The sequence below is a fragment of the Amblyomma maculatum genome, chromosome 11 (assembly GCF_055883805.1).
Source record: "Amblyomma maculatum isolate TAMU_Amacu chromosome 11, ASM5588380v1, whole genome shotgun sequence".
In the NCBI taxonomy this organism is placed as follows: domain Eukaryota; kingdom Metazoa; phylum Arthropoda; class Arachnida; order Ixodida; family Ixodidae; genus Amblyomma; species Amblyomma maculatum.
Genome location: NC_139354.1, coordinates 48,308,320 through 48,334,309, shown reverse-complemented (window position 1 = coordinate 48,334,309; position 25,990 = coordinate 48,308,320). Strand labels below are relative to the sequence as shown.

The 25,990-nt window shown below is 41.3% G+C and overlaps 2 protein-coding genes across 3 annotated transcripts in view; one reads left to right on the top strand and one right to left on the bottom strand.

Annotated features, from left to right (window-relative positions):
* LOC146173767 (uncharacterized) overlaps positions 1-259 on the bottom strand; it is a 180,846-nt gene extending 180,587 nt beyond the window's left edge. For both annotated transcript variants that reach the window (XM_084583392.1, XM_084583391.1), the window contains exon 1: positions 43-259. The gene's annotated coding sequence lies outside the window, so the exon portion shown is untranslated. The remainder of the gene's footprint in view (positions 1-42) is intronic.
* A 4,210-nt stretch (positions 260-4,469) lies between these two features.
* LOC146173766 (uncharacterized) lies at positions 4,470-24,190 on the top strand. Its single transcript, XM_084585266.1, has 4 exons — positions 4,470-4,531; positions 9,486-9,607; positions 21,066-21,158; positions 24,056-24,190. The coding sequence occupies exons 1-4, from the start codon at positions 4,480-4,482 to the stop codon at positions 24,188-24,190; spliced, it is 402 nt and encodes a 133-aa protein (XP_084441392.1). The 5' UTR covers positions 4,470-4,479.
* Positions 24,191-25,990: the final 1,800 nt, after the last annotated feature.

The following is a 25,990-nucleotide window of genomic DNA, read 5'->3' as shown; positions in this document are numbered from 1 at the left end:
ATCGCGAAGAGCGAGTGCCCATGCTTGAAGTGATATCCTCACCTATTGTCCATTGATCGCAGAGTTCCACTCGTGCGCATTGGCAACCCGCGTTTACCCTATCCCCCTGACCTTTTTCACGTCCAGTAATTATTCATATGTTGTAACCTACCACAGTATGCGAAGCTCAGGCGATGAACGTGTGAGCCTAACGCTAAGAAAGCAAAAGTAACATACTACTGCTGTTGGAAGTAACAATGTCTCGCTCCCATTCCCGATCTCCACCTCACCTTCCAAATCAAAGCAGCTACCCGTATTTGACAGCTGGTAAAAATTAGAGTTACTCGTCTCTTTTCGTTAACGTCAGCAACCTGCCGAAGAACCACTGTTGCTCAAGTCAGCTCTTAGCTTCCGGATCCCGCAAGCATATGCCAGATTTATTCTCTCTCAAAAGCGACATTTGCAATACCGCCACATTTTTCGCTAAAAGGTAGCATGGAGAATACTATTTAGTTGTCTATGCTGGCAAACAGAACCGTTACAATGACGTCAGATTTTTCCTGAAGGGAAGAATCGCAAATATTATTGAGGTTCCTCCCCTCGCGAAAACGATAATTGCTATGCTGCCATATTTTTTTACGTGAACAGAACATGCAAATACTATTTAGTCGTCTGCCCTGAAAAAGATGGTTATTGCGGCAGATGTTTTGCTGAAACATATTTTGGCGAATAGTTTTTTAGTTTTCTCTCGTAAAAGACGATATTTTCAACATCGCAAGGGTTTTTGCTGAAACAAAAATGACAAATACAATATCCTTTTCTCCCTTCGCAAATGAGACATTTGAAACGCCTGCGAAGTTTTCATTGAAAAGAGCGTGGAAAAATTTATTCCTTGCCTCCCCTGGCGAAAATGACAATTCGAAGCAGACAGATATTTTACTTAGAAAGAGGATGACAAATACCATTTAGTTTAGTTTCTTCGAAAGACAACTGCGCTATTAAGTTTATACAAGAGCTTCTGTAAAATATTGTGTAGTTTTCTCTCCTCGCAAAAACGGCATTTGACACGCCGCAAGAGCTTTTGCTGAAAGAGTATTACAAATACCATCTACGTTACTCCCCTCACAAAACCAACATTGCAGTCCAGCTAGATATTTTTCTGAAAGGAAACATGACAAATACTTTTTAGTTCCCTCCCATCCCCAAAACGGCAGTTTTAAGGCCGTCCGATTTTGTGCTTAAAGAGAGCATGGCATATACGCTTTGGTTTTCCCTCCTGGTAAAGAAAACTGTTGCAATTCCACCCGTTTTTATTGCTGAAAGCGAACATTGAAATAACACTGTTTTCTCACTTCGCAAAACCGACATTGCAACTCCACCAGATTCTTTGCTTAAAGAGAACATCTCAAATATGATTGAGGTTTCTCCCCTCGTAAATAGCACAATTATGAGGCCGGCAGATATTGTGCTGAAGGAGCTCATTGCGAATTCTATTTACTTTCTGCAGCAACAAAACATCGAATACTATCTAGTTTTCTCCCCTTGCAAAGACAGCAATTGTAAAGCCGCCATATTTTTTGCTTAAATAGGTCATGACAATTACTGTCTCGTTGTTTCCTTTTGCAAATAAAAAAGTTGCAATTCCGCCCGTTTTTATGGCTTTAAGAGCATGAATATAATAGTTTTCTTCCTTCGCGAAAACAATATTTCAATGCCGCCAGATATTTTGCAGATAGAGAACATCTCAAATATTATTTCGCTTTTTCCCATCGTAAAGACAGTTTTAAGACCGCTGATATTGTGGTGAAATAGTTCATGACGAATACCGTTTAAGTTTCTACAGTGGTAAAGAATACAGTTGCAATGCATCACGGTTTTTTTTTACTTTGAGAGCATGACAAATAAAATTTAGTTTACTCCCCTCGCACTGACGAGTGTAGCATCGCCGGCAGTTTTTGTGCTCTGTAGAAAGGGCACGATACATACTATTCAAAGGTTCATGCATGACAGGCGAAGCAAAACTTGGTACTCAAAATTTGCAATTAGACACGGTCAAGTCACCTCCTAAATAAACGTGCACACTGCTAAAAAGCTAAGTAGCCGGCAGGAAGCTTCCAATGACTTTGATAGTAGGCGACTAACGTACGCAAATTGACACTTGATTTCGATTCTGATATATACATGATAGTATATTGAGGCAAATACACGTAACAACTCCTAAAGACCAGACTGTTCTTGACACAAATCTATTCTGCATTTTAAAATATTAAATAATAAATTATCATTGAGATGACTATAAAAACATTGCTCCAGCATAGGTTTAGGCATAGCCTCCTTTATATACTCTGTGCCTGGCAACTCCGTGCTCTGCTACTGTCGTCGCCGCTCCTCCTCCGTTGACAGGTTACGTCGCTGGCTGCTGAGAGATGGCGACAGCGACGTAGGGTCACCCTTGCCATGCGAGTGCCGGGTGCGCCGGGTTGCAAAGCGGTCCGGATAGCCACGCGTTGCCGCTTTCTCGCTGTTTCGTGGACTGCTTTGCAGTGCGCAAGGTAATGCTTCTACTTTTCTCTGCCTTCGGGTACTGCAGGAATACAGCATTGCACCAACTGGTAAGTGCCAGCTTTGCTTTGTCCTTCCAGGGATCGCTGCGCAGTGTTCAGCTGCTCTAAGGCTTGTAAAAAATAGTGACAGCACCAAACACTGTGTTTATTAAGCGTCAGTACTGCAATAGTAATGTTAGATGTGCACCTGTGCTTTCCGGACTGCAATGCTAATTAGTTCTCTGCCTAGCTCGTCTGCGTAGTGTGTTAGATGTGCTCCTGCGAAGTTTTTTTTTCGCAGTATACGCTAGTTACGAAATTTTGTGATAAAATAGAAACAAAAAAATAGAAACAAACAAAAAGAATAGAACCAAACAATAGAAACAAACCGAGTCGTGCAAAACCTATATTAGTCTTCCTTGTCAACTAAATCGCTGTCCCTCTCTAGCATCGGAAACCGCAAAACCCGTACTTAACCGCATTAAGGCCTGTGAAAAATAATGACAGCATCAGAAGTGTGTTTATTACGCGTCAGTAAGGTAGTAATAATATTAAATATGCACGTGTATTTTCTGGACTGCGATGCTAACTTCCTCCTTGGTTATCTCTTCTGTGTGGTATCTTACATGTGCTCCAGCGCAGTATGTTTTGTTTCGCTAACTGCGCAATTTTGTGGAAAATAAAAACACAAGCTTTGCCTATTGTGACGACTATTTTGGAGGGATCGAAACAGTACAATGCGTATATTTGTCTTTCCTTGTTTTTCAAGTTAAAAAAAAACGTGTGTACGACGCGCTGAATCATTTAAAGTAACAGCTGATACCAAAATTGTTCTCCTTACAGATCCCAATGGCAAACTACGATGCAGTTGTTCCAATCATCTGTAAATCAAGCTGGCTTCTGAAGTGGTGTCAGTGACAGAAGTCACCCTGAACATGTTTCCCTACTTGTAGCAACTATTCATCACACCACTTGTACATATGGTACTCTTATAGCACATTTGCTGTTATAAAATGTGTAAATAAATGCTGGTGCCTTTTTTCCTAAATTTTGTTTTATTGCAGCGTAGACTAGCACTGTAACTTTTCTATTACCATTGGCGCTAGCGGAGCAGTCATGCAGTTTTTCGAGCCATGCGCAATTTCTTGAAACTGCCTGACATAAAATGTCATATAGCGTTAGTGTTATTGCCTAACAAGTATCCTAATCACTTGTTATGCTTAGTGGATGTTGGCCTTACAAGTAAATATGCTGAATATGCACGATTCATGCTTAGAAACAGTTATCCTGCTAGCGAATAACAGCGCTCCGGCCCCGCGCCGACGTTCTTACCCGTGCGACCCTTGCGCCTCGACCCCTACGTCAGTGGCGCCCTCAGCGAGGGGAGAGACAGCGCCGCGCAACTTTAATCGACGGCGCCGCTCTATTGTTCGCGCGGCGCATTGTCAGGCACAGAGAGTATAAAGGAGCCTATGGTTTAGGTATATCTCATCAAATACAGGTGGATAGCAACAGATGGCGGCTTTCTCAACCAGCCAGTTCGCAGCAACATCTCTGTATTCATTACGAAACAATTGGTGTTGTTATAGAGGCATATTGTCAAGACATTTTCGAAATAACATTCTCCTTGGCGCAGGAAACTGTGTAATGTAGTCAGCATGTATGTGACGCTGAGGGTGTTGAGTGGAGTTGATTACAAAACAATGAGCCTGCATAGGTCTAGGTATACGTTATCAAGTACAGGTGGGTAGCAACAGATGGCTGCTTTCTCAGACAGCCAGTTAGTAGCAACGTTTCGGGGTTCATTCTGCGACAATTGATGGGATTATAAAAATAATTAAAAGACATTTTTGAAATAATATGCTACTTGGCTCTGGTTGTTGTGTGACGTAGTCAGCAAGTATATAACTCTGAAGAAGCTTAGTGCAAAACGATTTAGGAAAGCATGTTTTTAAAAATGGGTAGAATTGCTCACATTTTCTGCCTAATCTTCATTGCTGGATTGTCGGGTGAGGAAAGTTATCTATATTAGCTAAAAAAGAGACATTCTCTTATGTTTCCATTGTAAAGGCTTCATATGTCAGCAGTATTCCCAAAATGCTAATGCATTGTGTTGACAGCGTAAAGGCGCGTGATATTTCATGCTTGTCAAGCAAGTTGTCTTGTTTTCATTGGTTAAGCACAGAACTCGATATCACCTATCTTCAAATGAGGGGTGATCTGTGTGGTGTATTTGCAAGAGTGTGTAAGATGTCTGTAAGACTGTGGCAACATATATTCCCTCATCGGTTCACGTGTGAACGTTGCTTATAAGTAGGTGATCTCCATCTTCAGAAAGCCGCTATGAATGCTAATTTGTTGCGAAAAAATTTGGTTATGATTTAGGTCGCACCGTGACAGCTTTTCATAAAGTTGCACGCAAGGCTCTTTGGCTTTACCGTCATTATGAAACGCCGCCATTGCTTCATATAATTGGAACAAGTGAATTTTGCGATGGCTTTGTCCAGACAAAGATCAACAATTTGAAACTTCTTGAGCCCTCCTACACAGCATTTCTCATAGCATGACTTATCATAGCGCAAACGTGGGCAGGTGGTTGATAAGGCAGGATAAAATAGAGATTAAACTGACGTGTACAACCGTATCCAGTGTACGCAGCACTACCCTAATCCGCGTTATTATTTGCCACATTATTTGCCTAAATTATCATCCCGATACCTTTCTGTTACTTAAACAAGGCTTGTATTACTCCCCGGGACGCCGTTTTCGTTGTTTGATATGCTCTGGCGATTCTGATCTAACCAAATGTGATTTATATAGAGTACATTTGCTCATCAACCATTGAATAAAAGACGTAATAAATGGTCTCTTGTCTACTTATGCCAAAAGTAGGGGCATCTGGATGGCGAAGATAATCTCCGAAGTCTGCTTTGCAAAAGCTATCAGAATCGTTGTTCGATAAATCCTTGTGCCATTAGCACTGAATATCCTGAGACGGACCCACGGTTTTAATGTGGTTTAACCTTATAGGATACACGGGTACCCTCTTGAGCCAGTCCCCACCCTCAATACACTACAAACTACTCGGTGAGGGTGAGGGAGGATTGATGCAGAAATGTGTTTAATGCTCAGCGCGACAGAGGGCAAAACTGGTGAGGTGAGAATGAGGCAAAGGAAGGCGCAAAGTTAAGTAATGGATGTATCAGAAAGAACACCCCTGCTTGTTCATGGGACCGCGTACTATGGGTCCATAACTCGGATGAATAACCCCTAAAGGAGAAGCATTAGTTGAAAACTATTGTGTAAAAACGAAGACACAAATGCAATCTTTGAATTGTTCAGCCTGTTGCAACAAAAGGTCTTGAATTAGGATTATTATAAAAAATACATAATACCATAAGCCTGTTCGCCCATCTTTAAAGAGTATTATATATCTTTCCCATCTCTCCAACTTTTTGCGGGTGCCCAGCTGCGGTTATGCTGCTACTCACAATTTCAACGGGTATTGATGCCCAAGTCGAAGGTGACATTTACTTCGAACAGAATGACGATTGCTAATTCGTTGTCGAATCCCGAGTCGCTGTGATATGCCGCTGACCCTCACAAACCCATAGCGTGCTGTCGCGATTCTCAGCCAAGTGAAAGGGCATCTTTCCCTTGTGATGCCCATTTCTTCAAAGTCCTTTTTATCATTTAACGGAAGACGATGCAGATGTACAGGTATTATATAGTGTTGAATGCCATCCATACACCGTGAATAAGAAAACCATTATTCAAAATTTAATAAGAACCTCAATTAAATATCATGGACTATCTGTTTCGCGTTATTGTGTGGAAATTGAACATTGCCCCCATGCTTTAAATGTTTGGCCGGCAATAGGCTTATTATTTTTGTCCAAACCTTGTTTCGTTCATACAAGTCTTCGAGACAGTCACATACACGTTTTCGTAGCTATATTTATTGGCATCGAAGCCTTGTTTTACTCTGTCTTTCTGCAGTGTTGCTCCTGTCTAGTATAGTGGCCAATTTAGCTGATGATGTTCCGCTTTGTCGAAACGACCTGGTGCTAATGCAGATAGTTTCTGGAAGTTATTAAACAATAAACGAGTTCTAACATCACTGTTATAAAGGGGTCATATTCGCTCAGAAAAACAAAATTTGCATTTACATATGGTTGATATAAGAAGCTAGTTCTCAGCATTGCGAGCCGAATGGGATGATTAGTTATTTGATTTTCGATCCGTCGGGCTTATGCCATACTCGTGCCCAGCAGCACACATTACGACGAGCTCCCGTGCCTGCTCATTGTCAGAGTGAGGGGCATTACCTGCGGCCGAAACAATGTTAAAAACGGGGAGGGTGCCTGAGCGGTAGTGATGTTGATCATATTTTCACTGAGCAGATATGATACCTGACACTAACCATTTACACGCTGGTATAGATTAGGCGGTGATTTTATGAGGTCATTCTACAGCATTTTGTTGGTCTGCTTCAGTAACGTGTTGTAGGCTTGGGTGTTACAAGCCACAATGACGGCCTCTTCCAACCTCATTCTCGAGCTCACAGCACTGATAACGCCTATTATTTGAATTCTACCTTCCTTTTTCTTAGTCAAGGTAAGATATACAGTAGCGAGGAAATTTGGTATACAACACGCAGCCGGTGGCGGAATTCAGCATTACTGCATTGAAACGCCCTCTAGCGACCGCGACAGGGAGAACAACGCCAACATTTGCATGCCAATAAAGTGGGGCCTCGCCAAGGTTCTTCCGATCTCAGGTGTATGTTGCTTGTCGGCGTTGCAATGCCGATTTCGCGAGCTTCACCACCGGTTGTCTGTTCAATACTACTTCCGATCACAACTGTACATGTACAAGTACACACATAAGTAAATGAAGTACACTTTTCCGGTTCAAACTAAAGTCATGCCTTCTGCACTAAAGATAAGAAAACAATTTTGTCCAAGAGAAAGCACACGGGCGTCTACTACCAGTTCGCACATACCGCGATTACCAGTTTAAAAATTATGCAACGCCGTATGAAAAATGATAGAAATAGCGTGCTCCGTTCACTTTTGTTCGCACCGGAACTTGTGTCGCGTATAGGCTGACAACTGCAATCATGGCGCGATGCTTCAAACCGACTAACTCAGTGAGGATTCAGACTAACGCACGCCACCTCGCTATGTTTTGGTTGTCGTGCGTTTTTTTGGATTCTGAGCTGACTGTAACGGACGTCTGCCTAGAGGCATTTTATCCGCCGTTAACGGTGTGTTTTACATGGGGTAGCGTAGTCTGTTTAAAAGGGCTCGTACAGTGTTCATATTTCTGAGACGAGGTAAATTTGCAAATTTTGATATTCGATCATTTCCTCCATCAGTCCGTGTACTCCTGGCTCGAGAAGCTTTCGAGGGGATTTCTGTAAAGAAAGGCCAATTTTGGACTTAATTGCTAGTAGCAAAGGGAGGTATATAGCCACATCCTCACCTGTAAATGGTGGTGATACGGGGCGTTTTACACTATTCCCTTTGCTATATGGGTCTGAATGATGCGTGAAGTATCATTACCTTTCATCCTCATCAGTTGTAGATACGTGGTATGAAATCCGTGAATTTTCTGATCTAGTGTTGTAGTAATTGAACTCTGTACAACAATCGTTCATTGGCTTGTTGGCAGATCTCCAGGGCTCAGTCTTGTCATTTGAACGGGGACATCGACATTCGTTTGCAGGTAACGCCTGCTTAGGGTCCGGCGAGTTCGGTCAAGCCCGCTTATATGAAATTTATGGCCAGTGTGATGTATTATATACATGCCTATTATATTATATACATCTTATCTCTGCCTGCGGCGCGCAACTCTGTCAGAGATATTCTTCCCGGCAGATGGTGTCCCTGAACCTGGACAATACCTCACCCACAATTTTTTGTATCATATCCCCCACAGAAAATGGATAACAGGCTTCGACACTGGCTACAGGGGCTACATTGGCCAGTCTTTCGAAATTAGGGATGATTCGGCTCGGAAGTTTCTGCAATGTTTTATAACGTCGACGGTGGTGCTCAGGCACTCTTTGCTAATCAAAATTATAAACACCTTCCGCTATTCCTTTTAGAGGGTGGCTGACTTTGTCTTCTTCAAGCATACTGGAATTCACTATGAATAGCTTTAAAACAGCCTCGATGTATGCAGTGCAAGTTTTCCGGGTACTTGCGCCCGGTGAAGCAATGTCTGTTCCGCACGCTTCTTCTTTGCAGGTTTGTCCCCAAAATATTTCTTCATCTCGCCTGTAAAGGTAGCCCATGTAGTTAGTGAATCCTCATGATTATCGAACCAGTCGTTCGAAGGCAGGAAGAATACCACGTTATACCAAGAATACCAAGGAAGAATACCACATTATCCAGTTTTGTAGCCGCGTTCCAGCGATTATATTTCCACACCCTTGCGTAGTGTTTCAGCCACTAGTCAACGTCTTTCTCGGGTTTTCCAAAGATGTCCGGGGTTCTCGCTAGTGCGGCTAGTTGTTCGCTGCCGATGGTCCCAGTTGCTTGATATTGCCGTCTTCATTCATGTCTAATGGCATTGGCGGTAAGCCAGCGAGTCTACGGCTCCATTGATAGATGGAACGCTATGAGGTCGACACCCAAGCACCTCCACTACAACTGTTAGGTGATCAGTACGCACAAGTGGGGGGGGGGGGGTATTTAGATAGGGTTCGATGGAAGAAGGACCGCCACTACAAATGACCTTCTGACCCTCGTTCTCCTTCTTCCTTTACCGATCGTCCGACCATCCATCTCCTTCTTCCGTCCATGTTATGTGATGGTGCGTGACATGTGATGATATACATGACGTTATGCAGCCTTACTGTTCACTGAAGATTGTCTAAGCGCTTTATTTTCAGATACCCCTTTTTATGCAACATCATATAAAACAAGAATAAGGATTTTCAACTGTTATTCACAGATGCCCGGAGGTTGAAAAGGACAATCAAACTTGGTCTCATATTTGAATATGACTATAAATTTAAAGATACATTCCCAACACCATCAGAACGATTTGAATTTGTGACATCTGCAATTGATAATGTAAGTGATTCCTCTTCTTTCTTTTATGTTTGGCTGGAATGCCTCGTTTTAAATAAGAGTGCGCGTGGTGTGACACAACTCCATTTAAGGCATTTCTTTCTCCAAAGGCACAAGTGTTGCTCCCATGTCCATCACCACCATTTGTTCGCACAAATATCACTACCGCTTCATATAAACTTTTAAAGTATACTACATAGTGCTCCTCATCTCAACACAGATGCTACATCATTCAAATGTGGAAACACTCGAATTGAAAGGAAAGCCCAAAAAGCTGTTCCCGAGATTTGTTGACTGCTTATTGTACGAGTAAGTTACGCCTAATCAAATAACGTTCTTCTGCTCAAACCACAAGAAAGCCGCAGCCTCCATGTTATGGCGTTGTCGTTAACGTATATATAAATAGTAAACTGTTTAATTAACTATTAATCTGCATCTGTAGCTCCACGAACTAAGTCAATTAAGCTTGTGAGCGGCACAGGTGTTTACAGCGGCTGGTTTATAAATATTTCACGTTCACTCATTTAAAATCTGTCAAGTTTATTTGAACACTGTTTTAGAATATCTATGTCACACTAAAGTGAACAATACGCTTTTAGCACAGATCAATATTCACAACACGAATCTGGAAGTAACTTCTCAGAATTTTTGCGTATAATTTTGGGGGCTACCCATGTCGAATATTTCAGTAGTGGGAGCATAAAAAGCGGTATAGTGTTTACTTTTTGTGGCATACCGCTTCGAAATATTTTATTGTATTTATTGCAGGTTGTAGCAAAATGCGGTTTTGTTGTGGGACCGAGGCAAAAGGTGACGTACAAGTCACTATAGTGGGCCTTCAGCACCAGAGTTGACACGTGCAACACAAGGCAGCAGGCACAGAGCAGCACAAAATAGTCTGTCAGATGTCGGAATGTAATACAAGTCAGATGCCGGAATGTTGAGCACCATAATTATTCTTAAAAAAACATTCCGAGGTCGGTTTCTTTCGCTTTGTTCTTGGGAAATTGCAGTACCATTATTTATGTCTGAAACAGGCACCTGTGTTTGGATCAATATTTATAAGGTTGCCTGATTTTGATCTAAATATATTGAGCGCACCACCGTTCTATAAATATGCCCCCTGACGAAATGTTATCAACGAGAATTCATGCCAACATATATGGGATGCTATATTGGATAATTCTTTAACTATTTGATTATATTTAAAGAACTACCCTAATCGATGATTGTGTTTAACTAAAACCCGGAACGGCATCCCTGAAGTTTATAGCAAAAAACTAGAAAAGAAACAAAATGTGATTTTGAATTTTGTAATAATTGAGGTGTAGATAGTGCATAACGATACCATTTCGGTAAAATCCCCCGAGTACGCTGATACTTACATATCACTGTCCGTGATAACCAAGACTTCTTTAAGCGCAAAAGATCAGACAGTATAAAACTAATAGCATCGAGATGAAATGAGTAAATTTTCACCCTTCATTGAAGAAAAATTCGTTTAGCACTCGTCTATCGATACAGTGACTCCAAAAAATACAACGCTGTTCACCGGTGTTTCCGTGAGGGTTTGTGCCTTTTTGGGCCCTTACACGATGGTACAAAAGCTTGGCAACCGTTTGATGGTCAAAAACAAGAAATGCGGGTGTAATGAAATCAAATTCAAGACATCAAAAACACAGCACAAATATGTTATATATAGCTAAATTTACGGACCTGACCGAGGCATTTGTCAATGTTGACCCTGCATTATTGTGAACGATATTAAAAAACTTAGTCTCTGGATGTCAATTTAAAAGGTTTAAAAAAAATTAAAAAAAAAAAACTACTTTTCCAACCGACGGCAGTATGCTAGGATTGGGAGTGAATTTAGCAATCAATAAATAATGAACTGCGTTGAGAAATAAGGGGGGCAGCAGGTTAAGGCCAATAATGTCTACTAATTTTGTTACTGAATTCTAAAGTATTATAATACACATATGATACAGTCGATTTCATTTTTAGTCTCCCCGTTCGGACTTTTCCGTGTCCATTTCCGGTTATTCCGTTTGCTGAAGAAGGTATTCATGATTCGTAAGTTATTGCGCTCTGCAAACTCAACTAGTAACTCCCCCCTGCTATTCCTAGAACCAATGCCATAGTCACCTACTGCCTTGTCTCCTGCTTGCTTTTTCCATACCTTGGCATTGAAGTCGCCTATTAGTACAGTATACTGCGTCTTTACTTTTCGCATTGCCGATTCTACATCTTCGTAGAAGCTTTCAACTGCCTGGTCATCATAACTACAGTAGGTGCATAGGCCTGTACAACCTTCAGTTTACACCGCTTATTAAGCCTAATTACAATGCCTGCCACCCTCTCATTAATACTATAGAATTCATCGATAGTACCCGCTGTATACGTATTGACAAGGAAACCTACTCCTAGTTCTCGCCTCTCCGGTAAACCTCGATAACACAGTACATGCCCATCCTTCAGTACAGTATATGCCTCATTCGGCCTCCTAACCTCACTAAGCCCTATGACATACCGTTTCATACCTTTTAGTTCCTGTAAGAGCACTGCTAAACTAGCTTCACTAGCTAGGGTTCTAGCATTAAACGTTGCCAGGGTAAGTTTCCAATGGCGGCCTGTCCAGCGGAGCCAGGCTTTCTTAGCACCCCCTGCTGCGTCAAAGGTCTGACCGCCGCCGTGGTCAGTTGTTCCGCAGGCGCTGGTGACTGAGGGCCGGGATTTTGTGGAGCTTATCATGAGAGGTTGCGGCCAATTACTGCACCAGGGTGGCCAACTCCTGTTCTGGTGAGGGAGTGCGTTGCCGGAGGTGTTCACCGGCATCAGGTCGCACCCCAAACCTGTTTATGCAATTCCATCGACACGCGTTCTTTTTTCCGGTGGAGAATTGCGCGGCACCGGGATTTGAACCCCGGTCCTGTTGCATGTGAGGCGGATGTTCTACCGCTACGCCACCGCTGCACAGTACCGCTGCATAATGTGTTCAACCCCCGCCATTATGCAAGATGTAGAGGTAATCGGGAAAGTGCGATGCAGTGACCACAGGATGGTGAGGTCCCGAATTAGCCTAAATCTGAAGAAGGAACGCTACAGATTAGTAAGAAAGAAAGCCATCAACGAATTAGCGGTGAGGGGGCGGGCAGAAGAGTTCAGGATCTCTACAGAATAAGTATTCAGCTCTAACCGAGGATGGCGACATTACCCTAGAAGTAATAAACAATAACTTAATAGATATCATTATTGAGTTCGCGGTAGAAGTAGGCTGTAGGACAGTTAGAGAGGATACCGGTAAGCTGTCTAAGGAGACCAAAGATTTGATTAAGAAATGCCAGAGAATGAAAGCTTCCAATCCAACAGACCGGATCGAATTGGCCGTAATATCAAAGCTAATCAATAAGCGCAAGGTGGCCGATATAAGGACGTATAACATGGAGAAAATTGAGCATGCTGTACAGAACGGGGGAAACCTTTAAGCGGTAAAGAAGAAATTGGGCATAGGCAAAAACCAGATGTATGCGATAAGGGACAAGGCGGGCAACGTCATCACGAATATGGATAAGATAGTCAAAGTAGCCGAGGAGTTCTATACAAATCTCTACAGTAGCCAAAATAGTCAGGACCGTAATGAGATTTGCGGTAGGGAAAACGATTCAGACGTTCCACCAGTGATGAAGGACGAGGTCAAGAAAGCATTAGAAACTATGAAAAGGGGGAAATCAGCTGGAGAGGATCAGATAACTACGGATTTGCTGAAGGACGAGGGGGATATCATGTTAGAAAAACTGGCCACCTTGTATACGCAGTGCCTGGCGTCATCGACGGTACCGGAACCATGGAAGAATGCAAACATTATCCTCCTTCATAAGAAAGGGGACTCTAAGGACCTTAAAAATTACAGACCAATCAGCTTACTGTCTGTTACGTATAAGGTGTTTACTAAGGTAATCGCTAATGAATCAGGACAACCTTAGACTTCAATCAAGCAAAGGATCAAGCAGGGTTTCGGAAACGGTACTCTACTATCGATCATATCCATACCATCAATCAGGTGATAGAAAAATGCTCGGAATATAACCAGCCCTTATACATAGCATTCATTGATTACGAAAAAGCATTTGACTCAGTTGAAACCTCGGCGGTGAAGCAGGCATTGCGAAATCAGGGGGTAGACGAGCCGTACATAAAAGTGCTGGAAAATATATACAGTGGCTGCACAGCAACCATAGTTCTGCATAAAGAAAGTAACAAAATTCGCATAAAGAAAGGTGTTAGGCAAGGAGACACAATCTCCCCAATACTATTCACAGCTTGCTTAGAGGAAGTATCCAGATACTTGGAATGGGAGCAGTTAGGGATAAGGGTAGATGGAGAATACCTCAGTAATCTGCAAATTGCTGATGACATTGCCTTGATAAGCAACTGGGGAGATGAACTACGAATAATGATTGATGACCTTGACAGGAAATGTAGAACGGTATGCTTGAAAATCAATACGCAGAAGACTAAGGTAATGTTCAACAGCCTCGGGAAGGAACAACAGTTTACATTAGGTAGCGAAGTACTGGAAGGAGTAGGCGAATATGTCTACTTAGGACAGGTAGTAACCGCAGATCCGGACCATGAAAACGAAATAACAATAAGGATAAGATTGGAATGGAGCGTATTTGGCAAGCACTCACAGATTATGTCTAGCAGCTTACCGGTATCGCTAAAGAGGAAAGTATATAACAGTTGCATCTTACCTGTACTCACCTATGGCGCTGAAACGTGGAGGCTAACCAAGAGAGTTCTACTTAAGTTGAGGACACCCCAGAGAGCTATGGAACGAAAAATGGGGGGGGTAACATTGAGATGGGAAGCGTGCATAGTGGGTCAGAGAAATACCTCAAGCTACCGATATTCTAGTGGAAATTAAGAAGAAGAAATGGACATGGGCAGGACATGTAGTGCGAAGAGAGTATAACCGATGGTCGCTTAGGGTAACAAACTGGATTCCAAAGGAAAGAAAGCGTAGCAGGGGGCAGCAGAAATTAAGGGGGGCGGATGAGATCAAGAAGTTCGCAGGGGTCAAGTGGATGCAGCTACCACAGAACCGGGTTAAGTGGAGAAATATGGGAGAGGCCTTCGCCCTGCAGTGGGTATAGTCAGGCTGATGATGATGATGATACAGTGCCTAAACCCGGTATGAAGAATTACTATATTGGTCGTCCACGTTATATATATATATATATATATATATATATATATATATATATATATATATATATATATATATATATATATATGAAGGAAAGAAGCTAACAGTCGGCGAGGCCAAGGAATGCGTTGGGGATGGTACTGTGTGTCCTTTTTTTAATGTTTACTTTGATAATCACAGCGATTAGTAATGTAATCTGTTTAGGGGAAAGATAATTAAACACAAAGTAGAAGAAAAAACAACGTGCCGATGGTGGGAACCGAACCCACGACCTCCGAATAACGCGTCCGGTGCTCTTCCAACTGAGCTACATCGGCCGCTGTCCCCCTGCTACTTTCTTGGGTATTTATGTTGTCTGTATACGAACCTTGAGAGTGTTCACCAGCGCCACCCTCAGCCAGAGCGGCGGACGTGGAACGTCCTTTGTTACCGCCAGCGTCACGTAGAACGTGATCAAGAGCGAGGGCGAAAGCTGTGCTAGGACCCTCTTACGCTCGTATACAGACAACATAAATACCCAAGAAAGTAGCAGGGGGGACAGCGGCCGATGTAGCTCAGTTGGAAGAGCACCGGACGCGTTATTCGGAGGTCGTGGGTTCGGTTCCCACCATCGGCACGTTGTTTTCTCTTCTACTTTGTGTTTAATTATCTTTCCCCTAAACAGATTACATTACTAATCGCTGTGATTATCAAAGTAAACATTAAAAAAAGGACATACAATACCATCCCCAACGCATTCCTTGGCCTCGCCGACTGTTGGCTTCTTTCCTTCATGTATTATAACGAGCACCCTCATTACCCCTTAATATATATATATATATATATATATATATATATATATATATATATATACCTGGTGCTTACGTAAAATGCTGCGAATTTTGGCAGCTTTAACTTACATTTTGATTGGGAAACGCCAGATTATTTTGGTGATAACAATGTAGAAAGCGTCGCGGTCTCTGGTTTGCAATATGGAGTAACTGTTAAAACTCGGTCAGAATACAAAATGCAAATGATCAACAAGCTCATCAAAAGTATACTAAAGGGCATCCCTCCTAAAATTGGCTTGCATAGGTCCTTAACAATGGAAAAGTAGTTCAATCTATACCTACTACACTAACGTGAAATTTACAAAAGCGGAAGTCTTTAATGCCTCATTGTTGTCAGCAGGAGTAACGAAAATGTCAAGCTTTTTTGGTTTCAAGGGTCGTGATGTCACAGTGCCCTAATTTCAAACGTGGCCAATTTCACTTCAGCTAGTAACTATGCAATCAATTAAAGGGATGGTATAGTAGTGCTCCAAGTAAGTGGGACTGTGTTTAGTTAATTATTTATTAACCAGTTAGGCTATTTAACCTTGTTATGGTAATTATTACTTAGTTCCTAAATATGTACATAGTCAAGCGAGGTTGTACTTACAGTTGAGCAAAGCGATAGTCAATTACACTAACTGACTAATTAAAATGCTTGTACTAATTAGGCAATTGATTATAGGCACTTCGTGAATGATTACACTTACAGAATTAGGACTTTGTGTAGCCGGTAATAACGTCTTACTGTCGAAAGACCCCCGTCTATAATTACGGCTTCAGCTTTGAAGCACTTTAGTTAGCTAAAGTGTCCCCTGAATTCTTGGTTTTCCGTTTTTGCGCGGTATTTTTGTCGAGTGCATTCAACATAACTGCGAAGAAAGATGCAACACTAGGAAAAAATATAAAGCTACGTTAAGCCATGAGTTGTCTTAAATTAAGTTAAATATACAACGTATTATGTCCCGGCCATATTTACCGAACTTGGCGAGAACATATTTATTATGAGAAAAAGAAAAATAATAAAATACTTTAGAAAATGGCACTTAGAAAGAAATTAGGAATGAACTGCGTTTGGCTTTACATGAATGAACTGCATTTATTGTTTATGCGTGAATCTATTGAGTGATTAAAATTAATGGACTTTTCGCACCCCTTTTTTGATAAGTATGATGGGGTACCGCTGTATGATACTTGTTTTGTAAACTTATGTCGTGAAGTTGATGGTGCATTCTCTAGCTGCTGGTTCAGCGACCAAGCGCTGTGTGCTTAGCCTGCCCAGCAGATTTTGTGTATGAAAAGAAATTGCCACATAAATAGCCTTTAATTGTAACTTTTAGACGCGACAACTTCTTGTGAAGGGACGGAAGTGTAAAATTGGTCTAAAAGTATGAAACGGATCTCCATTATCTGTTATGCATAGCTCCTGCTTTCTAGAAAAATCACTAATACTTAATGTGGCAGAGATCATGCGGCAAAAAGAACTGCAGCCGTGAATATACTGTTTGACGACCATGGGTGACAAAGAAATTTATATTCATTTAGGAGTATCATTTTGCACCGCAGCATGAAAGAATAAAACATTGAAATTTCAAACCAAAAGCTCTACACTGTCAATTCACAGTCAAGCATACTGGTTGTAAACTTTCACTTAACCTAGTCTCGTTGACTTTGTACAGGCATATTTTACGCTAAATTAGCTACTGGCCCTACTTCAAGCAAGTGACAAGCCGAAAGCCAGGCTAATTGCCGAAGATTTCTTTCCGGCTGCAAATATAATATATGTCCTAAAACAGTATTGCTTTAAACTGTCTACACTATTTCAACCTTTGATGTTTCGTTCTTTTGTCCTTTGCCTTTTGACCTTTTGTCCAACAGTAGCCATAGCTGCGCTCTTAGAGTTGAATTATGGATGGTATGAAGCTCAAAATACCTCGTTGGTTTGTGTCAGAATGCAGTGAGAAATAATGTTTCTTGCCCAAGAGTAAAGCAAACTCTTGCAAAGTCGCAACACATTTGCCGCAAGTGCTATTTGCCAAAAGCTGCCCACGAGTCTTGGCAGTGAGGAAGACACTATTTTTTTTCTACCTTTACGTGGTATATATAAGTTTACAATGACGCCGAGAAACGAGGCATGCTGTGAGCCAGTAATGGTTCTTTCGATATGTAGGTCTTTCATAATATCTTTCATAGTACGGTAGCTCACTTTATTCCCTCACAGCTACAGAGGAAGAACTACTACGGCAGGACGGCTTTGCATTTTTGAGTCTTTTTTGCAGTTAGAACCACCTGAGTGTCGTTCAGACACATTGTGCACATGGAGATGTAGTCAACTTATTTGACATTAATGGAGCTGCAAGAACACATTGTTTTTCATCTGGTAGACATTTTGTAGGGTTATGAAAAGCGGCCAATACAGTTTCTTGTACAATATCCTGTGACATGTTCCTTAAACTGCTTGTCTAAACCATGCAAGAAATGCACTGCGCATACGTTTTCAGAACAAAGCAAAGCGCGTCGAATGTAGCCTTCATGTAGTGCAGCTCAAAGTAAGGTAATTTTGTCAAACGAGAGTTATGGTTTTCCAACGCATCCAGGTATAATGAACCGCTAGAAATCTTTTTAATTCACGAAATAAATAAAACAACGTCTGCGCTTCCGACGCGAAAAAAAAGAACGTCTCACGCATGACAATGAACAGCCAGTCTGGAACCCCTATAAGGGCTGCCGAGTTTTTATCCGCCTTTCAGTAACTTTGAAACGATGGAGCTGAGCCATCCACATTTTTACACTGAGATACCTACTGCGCCTTTAGAGAGCCTATATTGCAAACTCTAGCGCACTGTAATATCTCAAAACGTAGATATTCCAAGTTTAATTTTTCCTTGCTGGGTGTGGCAATGGAAGCTGGAGTCTTTAAATGAAGCTATGGAAGACAGCACTGTTATGTTGATGTTATGGCGAAAACGCTGTAATTTCATTTATCGTGTTAAATGTATCGCTGATGTCTTTTTTGAAAAGCGTAAAACACCTGGCCGCGCTTTACAACAGCATTAAGGAAGCAGAGGCATAAGAATAGTACATGAAAACATATATGACAAGTAGTGCGTAATTATTCGAATGTACGCACTTATTTATGGTGTGTGTGTGTATATTTTCCGTGCATGGCAGGGGCGCTAAATGTTAGCTTCATATAACGCCAGAAAACGTGGAAAAAAGTACATAAGGAATATCGAAAAGCCACACCGGCATCAAAGCCAGCCCTGCTGTATGCCTTCAAAGCTTGCACTGCAAGACCGCAGTTTTTCTTCGTCTTGCAGAATTCGTAAATGTCTACTCAAGGCGATGTTAGCGTTGACTTAGCACTTCGAAAGGTAAGACTGTGCTTCAGGGAGCGAAGCAATTCCAAATGACTAAAGCATAAGACTTGCGATATGTAACATTTAGCGCTACGGGAACAAAAAACGAGGTTTTCAGTTCATCAGAAACACTCCTTGAAGTAAAGCTATTATTTAGACGGTGCTACTCCACGGCAAGTTCTACATAGAGAATCATATAGCGTTACCTGAGCGTTTATGTTTTGGCTTTTGAACTCTTCCCAGGAAGAGCTTGTTTCCGCATTGGAATATTTGGTAAAAGTATTGTTTTGACAGCAGAAATGAAAAAGCTAAGGAAGAAGCAAAACACTTCTCCATAGAGTAGCCATGTAAGTGAAGCCGCTGCTTCAGTTAGCTTAGGTGTGGCTTGAGAGTAAAGACTGTTTTTGCACATAGTATAGTTTGCTGTACAGTTTCAGCTTTAGTTATGCCACAGGGCGCTTTTGACCACTAAAGTGCGATGAGGCGAAAGCTTCTATCGAGCGGTTGTCCGAATCCCGCCACTACGGCACCTCTTTCTCTCTTTTTTCACTCACACCTTCGCGATGAGGCGATAGCTTAAGCTACCAGCCAACATATAAAGCCCCACTTTAAGCAAGGCGTATGAACGTGCCTGCGTGGCCTAGGGATGATGAGAATGTAAGGGTTTTGGTAAACTGATTGTGATATCGCACTTTCATATGAAAGGAGAGAACCGAGTCGGCAGCTCCTGCGAACTTAATAACGTGAAGCTGTACATCCGGTAAGTGGTCGGCCATGTCAGCTGCCAGCTATCGTCTCCCACGACTACTACTACTACTACTACTACTACTACTACTACTACTACTACTACTACTACTACTACTACTACTACTACTACTACTACTACCACTACTGCTATTGCTGTTACTGCTACTACTTCTTCTTTGGTACTGGGAGATTTAAAACTGCAGAGGCTGCAGTTCTGAATCTCCTGGAGCCCTGCACATTATTCGAAATGCAGATTCCGGCGGCAGATCTGGCTAATGCTGCCGAAGTACGGACGTGTATTACATTTCTGTAATTACTGACTATAATTAACAAGGTTTGCTTCGTCCCTCTATGTATCTTTTGCGATTGATCAGTGTCTGTAAAAAATTCAAGCTTATGAAGCTCTTACGTGTATACTGCCGATTACTATTCCTCCCGCTCACTAGGGCGCATTAATACGTTGCAGTGCTCCTGCAAGTGTCGGATTGGTAGTACAGTGTCGCTCGTCGTCATTTCCCTACATTTCCACAAAGATGGCAGGAATGCTAGACAAGAAAACACCCCTTGGGATCTCGCGGAAAGATCACGTGGACTGATCTGGCGCACGCGAGATTTTCACCACGAGCCAAGAAATGTTTTCGCCTTAAAATGCTTACCAAGAAAGAATTCAGCGAAGTGAGTCTATAATTCACAGCCGGTCCGCTCTGTGCGTAAGCTCTTGTTAGTGTTTGTTAAAGAGATCTCGTATGACCATGGGGAAATTCCGGTCAAAGCTTTTGATTGTTTTGCTCGGGATCTCATTATCTCCTGGAGCTAACCTTGCGCTTACTTTGGATTATACAGTGGCCACCGAAGGCTTCTAGAACGAACGAGTTTCTTTAAATGTATGCTTTAAACCAATAGAATACGACACTCTGAACGTGGAAGGTACACAACACTACAATTTAGTTTCTTGTTATGAGAAATTTTAACTGTTTTCCAGATGAAGCTGAACCTACTCAGGGCCTCTGTTGTAGTTTAGTGGTACAAGCCTTTAGAAACGCCTAATCAAAGGCGGAATAAAATCAGTTCTTTTTAAGGTATGCGGCTTAAGACCCACTTATAGGAAAAGCATTGTTGTAAAGATATAAAAGAGGCAATCCTGTCGCCAGCTATGCGTTGCGATTTTGGACGATCTACAGAACGGTTGAAAAGTAAGATGTTCGAGAGAAAGACGAACAATTTCGCATTGTGGAAGGAATATAAGAGCGGGGATTCAGAAAAGCTAACGAAGGGAGGGGGACTGTGAAAAGGGCACAAAAACGAAAAAAAATGGAACTTTATGTGTTTTCTTTCAGATAAACAAAAAATTTCAAGATCCACAATTCCAAGAAAAGATCAAGATTAACATCACACTGTCTTTCGGCCTCACCAGAATGACCGAGAGAAAGGTTCAACTATTTTTATTTTTATCTCACTCATGCAAATGACTGTCAACATTTCGAACTTAGTTCATTTATTACACTTTATTTCTAAAAAACTATGGTTTGTAAAACATGCCTCTGTTCTGCCTCCTTCCGGATGGAATTCATAACAGGCTACTACATTTTACTTTGTAAAGGTCATGAATTATAAGTATATGTAACCACGTCATGCCTCCAATGTTAATCTATTGTTCCCAATTATGCTGAAAAAGAAACTTTAAATTCACTTTATGAGAAGCCAAATTTCCTATATTTAATATCTGAATTGGTGCGCGTTCAGTCTCTCTCTGTCATCATCGTTTAAACTTGCAAGAACTGGTGCTCTTTGAATGATCCTCAGCATGGAAATGTTTCCATTTTTTAGTTTTCAAAGTACTTTCTCTTACTACACGCAGCAAAGTCTGTTGTGTTACCTATCCTGAGACAGGATCTCCTCCGTCAGCTCCTGTGCTCTCCTCTATGTGTATTCTATTGATTTCCTGTTTTCTTTCTAACCAACTTACTAATGATAGCCATTTTTTTATATTGGCTCCTTCTCATCGCAATTTATCACAATTCTTTCATCTACAGCTACAGACGGTTACTTTTTCTGACAGTCATTGTACAAAAGCCATGTATTCTATAATGCGAACCACATGTTCAGGTGCTATTGGCATGACAGGGTCACAGAACTTCAGCCGCTGTTGCTAGGGGTAATTCATCGGCAGTTTGACTTTAACAAAGGGGTGCCTGCTTAGTGCCACAAGCATAGTGTGCTTAAGGGTATCGTTGCAGCGTAACCTATATAAAAACTGTTGTTTGGATATGTAAAGCTTCATGAGCAGGTTTACATGGTCCTCCTGGACATGCCCTGGGGAAGAAATTGAAGGAAAATAAAGAAATAAAAAAACTCCCCTTGGTATACGAGATTTGATGAGCGCAAGTTTATTACAAGTTATAGGGCACGACCTTAAGCACTGCCTGAAGAATGGCCAGTAGGAATCCTGACTGCCGCAATTTATTCGCTTCGCCCTGAAAACTCTCAGATTACTTGTGCTCAGAAGACTTCAAAAGCGCTGACCTCATACACGTCATGGCTATGCCTCCCTTAATTCGTTTTGAGTCGCAGGAAGAAAAGTGAATAAAGCCTTCTTGGAACGCGGCGCATAGGTCGAGCCGGCATGGTCATTTAAGTAAAGAAAAGTTGCAAATCTATAAACTGGGTACTCGATTGTAGCTGCAATTCAAGGGTGAAGATTAATGAGTGGGAACACCGCTTCAAGACTTCGAGCCCGCTTCATGGTTCTGTCACACGCGCTGAGCGGACAACCTTAAGGACTAAAAATCGTCCACATATCTATACACTTTCCTAACATCAAAATTGGCTGCGACTAGCTCGAGCTGGAGCTGGCGGTCAAAGTTAGCCAGGAAAATGTTGCACAAGACAGGCGCCGCACACGATCCAATGCAATACCACGTTTCTGGGTACACAGGTTTCCTTCAAAACTCCTCCGGATATGCACACTGGTCGGTTTAGTGCATTTCATTTTGTCGCCTCGTTACTCGCAGGCAAGTAAGCACAATAAGCCTTCTGAGTGCTTTGTACGGTCCGCTAGTGGACAGCTCAGGCTATTTCTGCCTGAGAGCAGGCGTTAAAAATCCCCAAGCGTTTCAAACGAAAACATGTACTGCGATTATTGGTGGTATTTGCTAACTGAACACATTTTTATTTTGTTCTTTTTGTCGCAATTTTTAATACATTAAAACTAAAATTTCAGTGCTTTAACTTTTAGAATACTGCACAATAAGGCCTAATAAATATTCATCCCCATATAATTCTATGAATGGTTTGTGTATTTTGAATATTTTATTGTTCAGCATGCAGTGCGGAAGTGAAACTGCTCTAAAATGAGTATGCTGCGTTGCGGTCTCTCGACTGCGATTGACACGTCGTATTTTAAAAACAGCCTATTTCTTTTTTCTCTAGTTTTTGTACTTCGCTATAAGAGTGATTTAAGTATATTAAAGCTTTTAAGTTCAGTGTAGTTATTGGTCGGAAGTGATAAGAACTGAACCCCACAGTAATAGCACTCTGAAACCTTAAACGTTTTGCACAAGGTTGAGTGAAATATGCGTCTAATATATAATTGTGCCAATTCTAATCTTTGTCACTGAAGGCATCTCCGTACGCGCCAATGTACAACTTGGTCTATTTTATTTATTCCTATGGGAAAAGGCAAATAATGCACTGGTTAATGTGAAAGCTGCATGGAAGGTCTCCCATTGGCTTTGTCGTTTAGTATGCAGAAAATAGCTAAATTGCCGTAATAATAGTGCTGTAAGAGCCTCTAATAATTATTTACAAAATGGACAGTGTTACATTCTTTTTCACAAACTTGAAGTTCGCTTAACGTGGGAGAATTTAAAAAGATTAAAAAAGTCAGTATAGCAAAGAAATCGGCGTCTCTAGCCATTTTACAGCGAGCGTCCTAGATACTTATCGGCTCGAAGTATTGTGGTGCATTGTGAGTTTTGTAATGAAGGAATAAACAGAAACGTAGTGACAACTAAGATTTGGTATTTGTCTAGACACACTAAAGTCTGACATTACGTCAAACACATACCGCTGTGGATGCCAAACTAGGGACATTTGTAGCAGAGCACTGCAAACAGCTGGAGAAACTAAGGCGGTGACAAAACTTACACTGACTTGTACTCGGCTAAGTTTATTCCAACTGAGTTGTAAGTAAAGCTGCGGTTCAATTGTAAGGTCAAGTCGACGTTATTCGCAAAATACAGGAACCGGCTCTACGGTTTCCTGCACTGTGTACTGTGAGCGAGTTTTGCAATTAAATAAACACTGTTTTCTTCCTTTGTTCTTACAGGATCTCGTCTACAAGTTATTGTCGGGAGGGCAAAGTGCAATAACTATGGACAGCGCAAAGACTGCTTTTGCGCAGGTTGGAAGAGCCGAGTTCACTACACCCAGTGTTGGAGCCCTCATCCTTCTGCTTATGTAAGACGTTTGCATGGCTGATACGCGTCAACATCGAATGTATGAAATATCTAACCGTTTAACTTCTGTTTACTTTCAGACCGGATCCCCGTTATGCAAAAGACAACGTTATCTTCGAGAGTATGTACAACCTACCTTTTTCTAATGCATTTCAGCGGAATTATTATATTAATTTAAGCCCATCTTCAATCTTTCACTGAAAATTATTTCAACCTGTCGCAAAACTTTCGCCTTATGAATGACTCAACTCGCCCGAAGATAGCGGACTTACTATCGCAATCATTATGCGTTTAAAAATGCAAAGACCGACAGGAGAGTCCTTAAAGGCTTGCTTAATAAGAATACAATGAAGAAGTCTACTACTAGAAAGTGCCATTGAAGAAAAAAAGCAAACCAGTTCACTTTGATAAGCCTGCTATGTACTGGTATTTTGATCAACAATGACGTTTTATCCATCAAATTGACCGACTACGTTTCATCGGCATCTCCACAACCGGTCAGAATCAGTTGAATAACGAATCAGTGCAACGATTAAACCTCAAATTAACATTAGATGAGAGAGTGCTTGAAAGCTGGTCTCCATACCGGAGATTTATTCCTCTTGTATTTCATTCAAATGACTGAAATATTGATTCTGGTACAAGGCTTTACATCTTAAACGCATGATAGGCAGTCATTCGCACCATAAAACGTTCATTAGGTGCTCTTCTAACGCGTTCGTTATTATTTAAGGGATAACAACACCCTTTATAGACTAAGCCTTCCTTGTTCGCCTGGTGTCCAGTGGGCTTCGGTTTAGACCCCTTTTCGGAAAAATATGTAACATTGCGTTGCTGCTATTTTATGACATTCCCCCGTTAAGGAAGGATTTTTATCAATTTTAGTTTTACATAGACAATGCCCCAATCATGTTAGCCTTTTTAAATCTGGTAGCAATATTTCTTGCTGGCGCTCCAACTGCTGCAGCCTGTTGCAATTAAAATCTTGCCTTGCGACCTGTAATAGTATGTTTAGCGGCACTTCATTAAAAAAAATTAAATAATTCTGTGCAGCGGGGAGTTCTTTGTCTTTTAGCAAATATTAATAGCATTGGTCATATACCTGCGATTTATATTTCGATGGCGATATTTCCCGAGACAAAAAATGCTGCTCAACGGAATATATGAGAGCAATAAAGTACTGATAAAAGTTTATGGAAATCCAGGTCGATAAGACTATAATAAAAGAGACACGTAAATTGTATAAAAGAATTTTCGCGCTTTTCGAAAACGCTCATGGAACCTTGTGAATTCCTTAAGCCGACTTACAGACTGTGGGCAAAAGCACTTAATGTTACAGTTTTGTAACGGAAACACAAGGATAAGAGAGGCGACACACACAAACACACACACTTATATTTCTCTTTGCGCTATAAAACCTTTAGATATAAATGAACTAGCAACTTGCCCAACATTATATTTTAATACTTCATTGGCAAAATCACCTGTCCAGAGGAACCTGCAACATCAGTAGTCAGCTCAAAAGGAAGAAAGTAACGAAATTTATTGTCAAATATTACGCATGGCACACTAAACCTGAAGTAAATCTCGGCTCAAAAGGGTATGCAATCTTAAAGACATTTCGCGTAGCATATGGAAGTCCAAAATAACATTTTTGTAAGCAAATACGGATATTTTTTGTGTAAGTCTACGTTATATGACCCTTCTATAATTTACTATAGCTATATTTTACCAAACATGCATTAAGCCAACGCCAACAACGAGAATGGGAGCTTATTATGGACTACATGGTTGCGTTAATTTAA